Source organism: Malus sylvestris, chromosome 3 (genome assembly GCF_916048215.2).
Source record: "Malus sylvestris chromosome 3, drMalSylv7.2, whole genome shotgun sequence".
Taxonomy (NCBI): Eukaryota; Viridiplantae; Streptophyta; class Magnoliopsida; order Rosales; family Rosaceae; genus Malus; species Malus sylvestris.
The window spans coordinates 4,703,500-4,716,244 of record NC_062262.1 but is presented as its reverse complement, the minus strand read 5'-3'; the positions used below and the strand labels follow the sequence as shown (position 1 = coordinate 4,716,244).

The 12,745-nt window shown below is 38.5% G+C and overlaps 1 protein-coding gene across 2 annotated transcripts in view; it reads right to left on the bottom strand.

Moving 5' to 3' along the window:
- LOC126614296 (phenylalanine N-monooxygenase CYP79D16-like) overlaps positions 1-12,418 on the bottom strand; it is a 31,076-nt gene extending 18,658 nt beyond the window's left edge. Inside the window, exons 1-2 of one of the 2 annotated variants that reach the window (XM_050281883.1) lie at positions 11,377-12,418; positions 9,401-10,413 (exon numbers count right to left, since the gene is read on the bottom strand). In XM_050281883.1, coding sequence (XP_050137840.1) covers positions 9,781-10,413; positions 11,377-12,348 — 1,605 coding nt within the window. In that variant the 5' untranslated portion in view covers positions 12,349-12,418 and the 3' untranslated portion in view covers positions 9,401-9,780. Of the gene's footprint in view, positions 1-9,400; positions 10,414-11,376 lie in introns of those variants that run through there. The other variant, XM_050281882.1, reaches the window with a different exon arrangement.
- Between the last annotated feature and the right edge of the window lie 327 nt (positions 12,419-12,745).

Here is a 12,745-nt window from a genome sequence, read left to right as displayed (position 1 = left end):
GCGCATCTCCAACTACTACGACTCAAGGGTCAAACCTTGCTCTTTCAAAGTGGGAGATTGGGTACTGAAGAAAAGATTACTCTGTGATAGAGTCCCAAGTGAAGGAACACTCAGTCCTAACTGAGACGGACCGTTCGAGATCGTCGGCATCAGCCGCCCTGGCTCCTACAAGCTCAGAAGCTCCGATGGCAAGACCCTTGGCCATCCATGGAATGCTGACCACTTGAAGTACTATTACAAATAGACTCACATTGTACAAGTGTTAAGCTACAGCCGTTCGGCATCCTATGTAACAAAGACCATTTGGTATGAATTCAATAAAGAGGTGATTTAGCCAACTCGGCCCTAAACTCTTTTCCATTCTGAGCAATGAAACACTCAAGTGTTGAAGCTTCAACGCAAATGTTTCCAATATAAAACAAAATCTAAGTATGTGTCAACAAGACTATACAAAGGATCTACATCATACATTCCAACACATTCATACATAAACATCATACATTCCAACACATTCATACATAAACATCATACATTCCAATACATTCATACATAAACATCATACATTCCAACACATTCATGCATAAACATCATACATTCCAACACATCCATACATAAGCCAACTGTGCTTCGAAAGGGTTCAACACACTTTGTGTCATTCGACATTTGCCACAATGTGCCTCGACACCTTGCCCTTATTCTCACCAACTAGGTGATGAAGGAACTCACCTTCGTACCACCAACTAGGTGATGAAATGTACAACCCGTACTCTAATATTTGGAAACTTGCCACCCTTATCACCAATCAGGTGAAGAAGGAACTCATTTTCATGCCACCAACCAGGTGATGAAATGTACAACGCGTACTTTCCTTCATGCCACCAACCAGGTGATGAAATGTACAACGCGTACTCTCCTTCATGTCACCAACCAGGTAATGAAATGTGATGAAAGGTGATTAAGGAATTCACATTCGTACCACCAACCAAGTGATGAAAGCAACCTACCATTCATTCCATTAACCAGAAGACGAGTGGTACAACTTGTACATGTGAACTCCTAGCATTCACAAATAATCAAAAACCATCAAGTTTTACAACTCAACTAGGGGAGCACTTATGCCTAACAAGAGCTATAGTCACCAACAAAGTCTTATTGCAAGCCAACAATGGCTTCAATGCATGGTATACGAAGATCAAGCTCTTCAGCCCTCTTGCATCTGCTTCAGACATTTCTCCTCTGTAACAATGCAAACACTACAACTCATAGAAAGCTTCAAACGCTCTTGATCAAGACTGTTCGAAGCAAATTCAATTTATATGGTTCATCCAAACCTTCGACTACTACAAGATGTGGCTTGCATCACAATCTCTCACTTAACAGTATGGAAGAAAAATTTGTATACGTTGTCTCTCCCACATTTTCAAATTTCTAGTTTTCCCAAAAAAAACAAAAAAAACAAAAAACAAAAAAAAAAAAAAAAAAGAGGAAATTGGAAATTGGGAAATTCAACAAAAGCTTCATCAATGGAGGACAAATATCAATCTCAAAAGCTTTGCACTATCTTCATCAAGATAGTGTGAAGCAAAATCAATTTATGGTGCCAACAAAAGCTTCATCAATGGAGGACAAATATCAATCTCAAAAGCTTCACACTATGTTCATCAAGATAGTGCGAAGCACAATCAATTTATGGTGCCAACAAAAGCTTCATCAATGGAGGACAAGTATCAATCTCAAAAGCTTCGCACTATGTTCATCAAGATAGTGCGAAGCACAATCAATTTATGGTGCCAACAAAAGCTTCATCAATGGAGGACAAGTATCAATCTCAAAAGCTTCGCACTATGTTCATCAAGATAGTGCGAAGCACAATCAATTTATGGTGCCAACAAAAGCTTCATCAATGGAGGACAAGTATCAATCTCAAAAGCTTCGCACTATGTTCATCAAGATAGTGCGAAGCACAATCAATTTATGGTGCCAACAAAAGCTTCACCTATAAAGCTTCAACACTAAAGCTTCACCTATAAAGCTTCAACCCCAAAGCTTCACCTATAAAGCTTCAACACCAAAGCTTCACCTATAAAGCTTCAAACACAAAGCTTCACCTATCAAGCTTCAACACCAAAACTTCACCTACAATACCAAATTTCAACACCAACACATAAAAGCTTCACACACTCTTCATCAAGATAGTGCGAAGCTAATTCCAGTGGAGCTGAATTTTGGACATCTTATAGTTCTTGAGCAGATGAACAACTTTCACGAAGGAAATTTTTCTATTTGAGCGACGGAAGTTAGAGTGTTGAAGCTCCAAACATGACGGTCAGATTTCTGCAAGCTTTAAAGCTGCTGCGGTGTTTCGAAGATCTGGAAATATTCAACCGTTAGTTTGTTCTGAATTTTTGATATGTTATGGAAGAGATGATGAGGAACAACTTCGATGAAGAAAGTATGTTGATCTGAACAAGAGAAAATGGAGTTTCAAAGCTCACAACAAGTCTGACGGGTTAACAGAAAATTGATGAACAGTTACTCATCATACTTGAATTTCTGAAGTTGTACTACTCCGATGGATCTCAAATTTGGATATGTTGTAGTTCACAAGATAAGGAACAACTTTCATGAAGACGACTTTGCAATCTGAGCTATAGAGAATGGTGTTATCTTGCATCCACTCAGGCTGATTAGTGGAAACGAAAAGCAATTCCACCAAAGAAAAGATGAAAAAGAGTGAAAAGCTACTAATTGCACTTGATCTTGTCTAGTCAATAGCATGCAGCATCAAACACACAAAAGTTGGAAATATTTTTAGATAAGGCATATACGAATGTGTGACATCGAAACAAGGATTCGTTACTTTGACAAATTAGTAACAAGCGAGACACCTCATTCGGCAACTCTCTTCGCCTGAAGACTTGGGGGACTCCCACCATATGCTACTGCACCTTGATACTCGGCAGTCTCACAACCACTCAGTGACTTGGATTTTTCAAGTCTCCAACCGAGAAGTTTTCCTCACTCGGGAAATTAAGGGAACACTACCTCAAACTACACGCTTCACTCACAAAGCTTCAACAATACAGGTTTCAACAAAAGAAAAAATTCAAAGAACTTTCTGAAGAAGGCTTTGGTGTATTTAACACAATATGTTGAAATGAAGCAAAGCTTATTTATTAATATTTTCGATAAGCCACAAATATGTACATATACATGAGTCAAAATAAACAAACAAAAGGGAGCCTTCACAAAGGTTGCTTAGGGGAAGTCTCAGCAGTCGGTAGAGCCCCAGAAAGAGAAAGCACCGGAGGGTGGTTATCCGGAGCCTCAGTACTTGACAAAACCCCAGAATGAGGAGGCATTGGAGGTTCATCATTTGAAGCTTCATTACTAGGTACAGCCCCAGAGGACGAAGGTAATAAATGCCTTTGGAACAAACCCACAAACCGCTGATGATCAAGTAAAACCTTACCATCAGATTCCTTCATCTGTTCAAGCTTCCTCTTCATGTTTGTAGCATAGTCATGGGCGAGCCGGTGCAACTGTTTATTCTCATGCTTGAGCCCTCTAATCTCCTGTTTGAGACTCATCACTTCAGCAGCCAATGATTCAACTTGGCGGGTTCTAGCAAATAGGCGTTGGGCCATATTAGACACAGAACCTGCACACTGAACACTAAGAGCCAGAGAGTCCTTAACAGCCAACTCATCAGACCGTTTGGAAAGTAGTCTGTTATCTTTGGAAGTGAGAAGGGTTCCTGGCCACCACTGCAGCGGTCATATCATTCTTCATCATAGAATCCCCAACGGTAAGAGGACCAGTAGGGGATATGAATGATGGGCGCCATATGTTGTCTGGAGAAAGCGTGGCTGTCTCTTCTCCAAGGTTCAAGTTAAAACGACGGTCGGAGGGTCCAGACATTTTCAAATGTGTTGAAGAGGGAAAAGGTCAGACAAATCAAGATCTTAGAAGTGCAAGAAGGGAGCTTCTACTGGTAGAGATTCAAGTGTGCTGTGGAACTTAATGCCAGCCTCTATAAAAATCTGCACTCGACGGAGCTTCAGAAATCGAAGAGGCGTTTGCTTTCTCAAAAGCTGGGCTGCTCAGAGACCACGAGGGCCGATCTCAGAAATCGAAGAAGCACCTACTTTTTCAGCCTCGTCAGCACCTGTCACATGCACACTCAGCTTTGCGGAAATTACGGGCAATTTGTCGAAGATTTCTGGTGAAGTAGAAAGCACGTGAATCTTACTGTTCAATCACCGTTCTCCACATGCACCATCAACTCCTCGGGTACCACATATAACTTTGTCAAAGATCTCTGACAAAGTTTAGGCACGAGAATTTCGAAGTTCCAGCTACCCTACTATTACCCACAAGGGTAAAGGAACAGCACCACTGCTTGACAACTGGAAAGTCCCTATGTGTGTCGACCTCCGTGTTTTGCGGCAAGACAGGTTGGCAAGAACGTCCAACCTTTACTCACATTCGAGAAAAGACTCCCAACATAATTACTTTCTCAAAAACCGAAGTAGCACCGCTTTCCGAATCTCGAGAGTCAGATCCTCGGGATTGCTTGTTCGAAAACCGAAGAGGCACAACTCTCAGAACTTCGAGAGCCAGATTTCCTTAGATAAAGCTTGTCTGTAATCTTCACACGTAACATCAGCTTTCCAGATACCACATACCACTTTTTCAAAGTGCTCTGACAAAGTTAAAACACGTGAAGCTGACAGCTCCCACTACATTGCTGTGACCAAGAAGGGTAAAGGAATAGCATTACTACTTGTTATTGGGAAATCCCTATATACATCGACCTCCCTCCTCAACGGACAGGCAAACCTGCAAAAATGCTCAACCCTTTCTCGCATTCGATAAGGCACCCTCAACATAACCTCTCGAAATACTCAGCTTTATTTCCCCTCGATAATACCTCAGCAAATAAGCTACACCAAGAACAAGAGTATCTCATATCATCAGGGTCGAAAGCAAGAGTATCCCATATCATGCTTTCTCCCTGTCTTTGTCTTTGTCCTTGTCCACACCTGCAGGACAAGGAGAAAGAGAGCAGTCAGTCTGAACCTGAAATCAAACCTCCAATCTGGAACTGACTGCCTGGAACCTTTGCCTGGTTGCTTACTTAGCATTGCTCTCGAGTACTCATCCTCAACTGCTGTCAAGGTCACGAATTCCACCGGCAAATACCTCATGACAGTTGATCAGATATTGGCTCTTTACACTGAAGCTGCCAAGCGTGGATGAGTCACTATGAAGGAATGTTCTGAATGACCATTTAAATGCAAAGGTTGCACACCACTTCTGTCATGCAAAAGATTGAAGCAGAAGGGTCAACGATGAGCTGAAACAGATCACTATATCACGACACCTTTCCATACCACATTCACTATTCCGTCAACAGCAAAAGTATCCTATATCATCAAGGTCGAACGTACTCTAGATTTGATGGACTTGTTTTGACCTTCAAATTCTTGAGTCGGCCTTATACTCTAGAGGGAACCAGAAAACCCTCCAGCACAGTTCAAGAATAAGCCTGTGGAAAGTTACTTCTTCAAAAGCAAAAGTATCTCATATCATCTCTTATCCATTTGCTTCTCCTTATCCTGGCAGTTGAATGAGAGACAAGGAGAAGGAAAACAATCAATCGGAAGCCGAAGTCAAACCTCTGATCCTGGGTTGCTTGCTTGGAAGTTTGACTGCTTACCTTGTCTGTCACCTCTTTCGGCAGATCTCCTAGCTCGGCGACTTGGGGGACTCCTACTATAGGGTTTGTATCGCACTTGACCAAGCTCGAAACTACAAGTAAGCTTCAAGTGAAATTGATACATTACCTTGTGCATCTTCATCGGTTAAAGATACCACCCCTGGATAGAGGAAGCGTACTTCCAGAGAAGATGCCACATCTACCTATGAGAAAGATAAGGCAAGTGAAGACGATACCACACCTCGGTACTTAGAAGTTTCGTGATTACTCAGCGGCTTGGATCTTGCAAGTCCCCAACCGATGAGCTTCCCTCACTCGGGAACTTAGGGGAGCACTGTTTGTACCATACTTGACTAATCCCGAAACTACTGAGCACCGGTCAACGTTATACCGTCAAGGACCCAGAAGAGTTTCCCTTCAACCAGAAGGCCAATCACAATGCGACACGTGTCGACATCAGAAGCCAATCACAACGCGACACGTGTCAACATCAGAAGCCAATCACAACACGACACGTGTCAATATTAGAACAAAACTAGAAACTCTCTTCTATAAATAGGGATCATTCTCCCACAATAATCTCTAATGTCATTTTGTACTAAACTATTCACTAGAACTCACAAAATGAGAGCTTGAACTTATGTATTTGTGTAAACCCTTCACAATTAATGAGAACTCCTCTACTCCGTGGACGTAGCCGATCTGGGTGAACCACGTACATCTTGTGTTTGCTTCCCTGTCCCTATTCATTTACGTACTTATCTTCACAAGTAATCGAAGCAACCAAGCGAAGGTCACAAACCTGACACTTTCTGTTGTACCAAAGTCCTCGCTGATTTTGTGCATCAACAAAATGAATCCCAACTCCGACTCAGTAAGCACCATCCCAGCCCCTGAGAGGCTCATCCCAAACTTTAGGGTTGCGTCCGAGCCCGACTCGGTTGAGAATCACGTGGCTACCCTTGGGGATGAAGCAATTTCCAATGGTCGTGTCACCTATGGATACTTGGGGACGTTGAATGGTGCCACGGGGTGGAGGCGGAAGGCTTCTCTGGCACAGGCCTTTGAGCGCTTTGATTTCTAAGCCCTTCATATACCCAGGTCGGTTCGTTTTTGCCAGGAAGTCGGCTTTGAGCGCTCTGATTTCTGAGCTCCTTGGACCTTAGGCATCTAGGTCTCCTCTGTGTTTTGACTTTGTCTTGGGTTTTTATGGCTTTTTTTACAGCCCGACAACTTCACGTGGACTTAAAAGTGGACAGCATTAACGATATCAGTTAAAAAAAATTCAAAGTTAGAAGATATTCAATCAACTTTGACGCACGAAAGGATAAAGGAGAAATTAGATTCACATCCTTGTTTTTGCTACTTCATTAATTAAAATCCTATTCATTTTTTAATTTTTGATCAAGGTCCTTGAGTATTAATAACATCATTAATTATTTGAATAATAAAATATTTTTATTTTTAAATATATTCCTTTAGTGTTAAAAATGTTACAATTAGTATATTTATATTTATGGCTAAATTTTTTATCATATATTTTTATTTTTAGTTTGTAACTATTTTTAATTTGTACCAATTTTTTTTTCATTTTTAATTTGTACCCATATATTAGTTTCTTTTGTGCCCATATTTTTTAAAGCTTTATTTGTGTTTGTACCCATGTATATACCGTCACGTGGCATTGTATATTTAATCAATGATAGAAAAATTACATATGGTATATTTATGTTTTATGCCTAAACTTTGTATCATATATTTATATTTTTAGTTTGTACCCACTTTTAATTTACAACATTTTTTTTTAAATTTGTAGTATTTTCTTTTTAGTTTTATTTTGTACCCACGTATTAATTTCTTTTAGCGTCTATATTTTTTTAAAATTCATCTATACTCATAATTTTTTAATCTTTTATATGTACCCTAATTTATTTATAATGTACTCATTCTTCTTTATTAATGTACCACTTTGTTATATGTGAAATGTACCAATTTTTTTTTTTTTTTGTAAAATGTACCAATGTTTTTAAAACTATGTATACATTATTTTGCCATTTATTATTTCTTATTTTTACATAGTTTTTATCCATTTATTCAATCAAAATGTTTGAATTTTTTTATTGTAACTGTTTCTAATAGTATTATAATGAGGTGTACAAAGTCAAGGGACTTTGATCAAACTTTGAATACCATTAAGGTTTTAGTCAAAGAATGTTAAAGATTAGGAACCGTATCCAAAGTATCCCAAGATTAAATAACTTTGCTTTGTTATTTTTTTTGGAAAAGATTCAATAGAGAAACTTGATTAAACTTGATTAAACTTAATTAGTAGTTTTCAACCTATCCATCACCGGTTTTGCGCCCGTCTTCTACTTTCTTTATTTGAATTCTAGAGTAGTGGGAGAACAATATATAAAAAAGTTTATATCAACCCGATAGCCTGAGAATGCAAGTGGCCCTCTACCACAACGGTGGAGATGGGTGTTGCCCTTGCATCACAGTGTGGATTCGAACTCTGTCAGCTCCTTAATCTAACATTTAATCTAACAAATTTATCATTGGACAAAAAAATAAAACAGCATAAGAATATCTTAGGAAGGATATATAAGGAATGCGCATTTCTTAATCTTTAATCGGAACCACTCAATTTCTTAATGTTCATTTGAAGATTATCCCTATAAAAAATCATTTAAATCATAGATTGTTTAGTCATTCAAATGTATAGAACAAACCGACATTGTAAGTACCAAGTAATATATTCATGATGAATTATCCATTTATTTGATACATTTGGATGACTAAATAATCTCCAATTAGAATAATTTTTTTTAGATAATTTTTAAATGAAGATTAAAAATATGAACGATTCGAATTATGAAGTTTATACGATGAAAATATGTTATTCGTAAAGAATGGGATATGTTCATTCCCTCATCCGGGAAGCTAGCACAAGTATTATCCTTGTAGGCAAAGTCAATTCATTTTTTTACCATCCATATATGTTAAAAACTTACCATAGTCAGCTGATGAGGATAATTAATAGCTATGGTTCTCATTTGTCATTTTGTTTTACATGCCTATTTTAATTAATGTTATTTATGTAGAACAAATTGATTTTTATTTTTTTAAGGTTTTATTGTTAAACAAATGATATTATCTATACTAAGGGGGTAAGAGAGTGAACTAAGTCTCACAATGAGCTAGCCATAATAATGTGGTCCGAATTCATCTTTGACAAAAATCAAGTCTAAGACTTTTTACTTACAAATGAAGAAAAATACTACTAAAATATATGCATAGGTAATGTAGATATATGAGTCTTGATATCTATTGCGGAGGTAGTGATAGAATTTGCTTATCTATAAATAAAGTGTCAGTTGATCATATATGCATTACCTCTCCCCTCACTTCTCTCGATCTCTCACTTTCTCTGTTTCTCACTTATTCTTTGAGAGCCATGCATCTCTCTGTTGCATCAATTCAACATGTATGAACTCAAAAAAGCTGGACTTTAACATGGTCTCAGCTATATATGTTGAGACGAGCAAACTTAATCGAAGTCTCTAAACGGCAGCAGGCCTTTCAAACTCTTAAACTCGTCTCCACATTTATGAAATGGTAACATACAATTTGGAACATCTTCGGTGATTTTCTTGAACACTTTATGAGAGAAAGATAGGTTGAAAGGAGCATATATAATATCCTTTTTTATGGCAACGATAGAAGGATAATAATATCCTTTAAAAAATGCACACGTGGCTAATTTTAACACAAAGAGGAATATGCCACATTACTACATGGAGAATAGTCTATGTGACACATTTGAAAAAGAAAAACTGAGCGGTAAATATGCACACCCCTATAAGTACTTAGGTGGGTAATTGTGCAAACTCCCTCATTACATATATTGAACATTATATAACATTATTTAGTTTAATACAAGATGTTATAAGATTTCTTCCACTTATTTAAGCCTAATCAAATCATGCATGCCGAATTTAGGAAAAAAAAAATATCTTGCAGCCGAAGGAAGACAGAATCTCTTGACCCAATTCAACTCATTTTGTTTGGTAAACATGAGCAGGCAAACGTGGCTTTGCGTATGCAAGCAGTGGCTTCGCGAGTAAGAGATCGTTATTTGACTCGGTGAGTTCGATCCTCGACTCAGTGGGTGGCACGTGCCATGTAAACCCGTGAAGAAGCCTAGCAAACAGCATGACGGTCATGGCAGTGCCGAGTGTACTCGCTACGCAACCTCGCATCCCCGTGCTGAACGAAATGAACCGCAACTCCGATTCGGTGAGCACCACCCCGGACCCGTCGTCCTTGAGGTGCCGCTCGGGCTTGAACTGGAAAGGCTCGTCCCAAACTTTAGGGTTACGGCCAAGTCCGATTCGGCTGAGAATCACGTGGCTACCCTTGGGGATGAAGTAATCTCCGACGGTGGTGTCGGCCATGGATACGTGGGGCACATTGAACGGTGCCACTGGGTGGAGGCGGAAGGCTTCTCTGGCGCAGGCCTTTACGAAGTTGAGCTGCGACAAATCCGACTCTTGAACTTGTCTGTTCCTTCCCACCACAGCATCAAGTTCTTGTGTTGCTTTCTCAAAGAGTTCGGGTTGATTTATCATCTCTGCAATTGCCCATTCAGCAGCATTTGAGGGATTATCCACTGCTGCCATTATTAGTTCCTATATCCACACAACAAATATACACGTTAATTTCTTGATCAATTAGTAGATAATGCAGTTGCTTTCAGTTACTAGCACGGTCAAAAAGTATGACAATGAGGAGATGATTTTGTATTTGGATTCCATCTGGATCTAAATTGTGGGGATCATAGGAATCTTCACATCTTAACCATTTATCGTATATTGTACGGTCAGAAATCATTAGATTTTTTTTAATTTAAAATTAAAAACAAAAATGATGAAAAATGACCGCACAATATACGATGAACGACTAAGATATGAAAATCTTTAAGATCCTCCGAAGAGGATACTCTTCGGATGATCTTTTGCATAACCGGGATCCTTAGAATATTAGGAAAACTAATGAAAATGGTTTGAAAACTTTGAGTTTTAATAATAAGGAAAAAATAAAGGGTAAAGTGAATAGTACCAGGATTGACTTTTTAGTGTAAAAATATGGTTTTTCGTTAAAATGAACAGTACCAGATGATTTTCGTTAAAGTTCCTTAGAATATTTGGATATCTTTGAAAAAGGAAATTGTACAAACTATTGATGCGACTTATTGGTACTAGGTCTAAAATATTGGTACGAAATTGCCCTAAATGTCACGTGACTCGGTTTGTTCATAAATAAATTTTTAAAGAACGGGAAGAATTATTTGCATGTCCAAATAAAATTTGCTCAAAACCCTAATTTTTTTTGCTCTTCTTACAGTTGTCAATATTATCGAGATTCCTTCGCATCAACTCTTAATATATATGTAAACCAATAAAATTATTTGAACACGCAAAAATAAAACACTTGTTAATATATTATTAATTGTGATGATCCTGCTATTAAAAATATGTGAATTTTACTTTGCTGAGAATGTATTAATTTTGTATGTCTCAATAACACCATACTTTTGCATTTGTGCATGATATATACCTAAATCACATGTAAAAACACAGAGAGAGACTTACATTTACTTGAGCTTTGATTTCTTCTAATGAAAGCAAGGGTTCACCATTCTTGTCTTTCAGAGAAATAAGAATGTCAAGCAAGTCTTGTGATTCCTTGTTACCGCCAAGTTTCTGATATTGACGAAACCTCTCTTCAATTAATGGGTCTTGGTGTTTCCTTGTATTTTTTATGGCATCCTTGATAATCTTCTCATGGCCATCCAAATCAAGCCCTCTCAAGCATGGGATGTAATCCGATGGAGAAAATGAATAGATGTAGTTAAGCATTGTAAATACATTTTCTAAATACTTTTGTTCCTCCAAACCAGGCCCACCATCCTCCATTTCCTCCCCAAAGTACCTCTTGTTGAGAACCATTTTCTTAATCACATTTGCACAATAATGTTGAGTGGCAAGTCTCAAATTTACAATGCCACCTCCTTCATTGTTGTTGCACTGGTTGTACACATACTTGACGATGTGATCGGCCTCTTCAACCCTTTTGTCAGTGAGCCACTTGTGCCTCATTGGAGAAAGCAATTCACTCGTGATGACCTTCCTCATTTTCTTCCATTGTTCTCCAAAGGGCACCATAACCGCAGTTTTGTACCCCTTGGTGATACGAAAAGTGGAAATGCTAACCGGACGCGACGCGAAGATTGCATCTTGCTTCTTTAAGATTTCACGGCTGAGTTCAGGACAAGTGATGGGAATCACATTCGTGTTCCCAAGACGGATGCATGCAATTTCAGTATTCATTTCGCCCATCATCTTGTGTATCCACCGGAATGTGGGCTTGTTAGCCAGCAATTCGGGGATGTTGCCGACAATAGGCCATGGTTTTAGGCATTTGGGAGTGGGAGGAAGTGGATACTTTTGCTTGAATTCTTTGCTATCGTTTTTAATATCGCTTTGATACCAAAAACGTTTGACAAGAAAACGAATGACGGTGAATAGCAAGCACAATGAGAGAAAGCCAACGTTGGCTTCCATCACTGCCCTTGGAAAGGGTTTAGACGTCCTTGTTTTTTTTTTCTTTCTTTTGGGGAGGTAGGAGTTGATGGTAGTGTAGTGATTTTAAAAGCTCGCGGAGCCTATAAATATATATAGGCATGGAGAAATTGTTAGAGGAAACAAAAACACGTGAAATCTAAAAAGGTATATTGGGTAATGACAGAGAGACTAAATTTGTAAACATAATTTGGTTAACTAAATAACATGAAAGTTGATGATGAAATTATTACTTAAGCGTTGATAAACGTACTTATTTCTATTAGTAATGCATCATTTAGTTTGTAAATTTGGAGAGATTTTTCAATGTGGCCGAAATATGAAGTCGTATACCATGTGTCACTATATAAATAGTGGGATATGTAAAAGGTCGTACCCA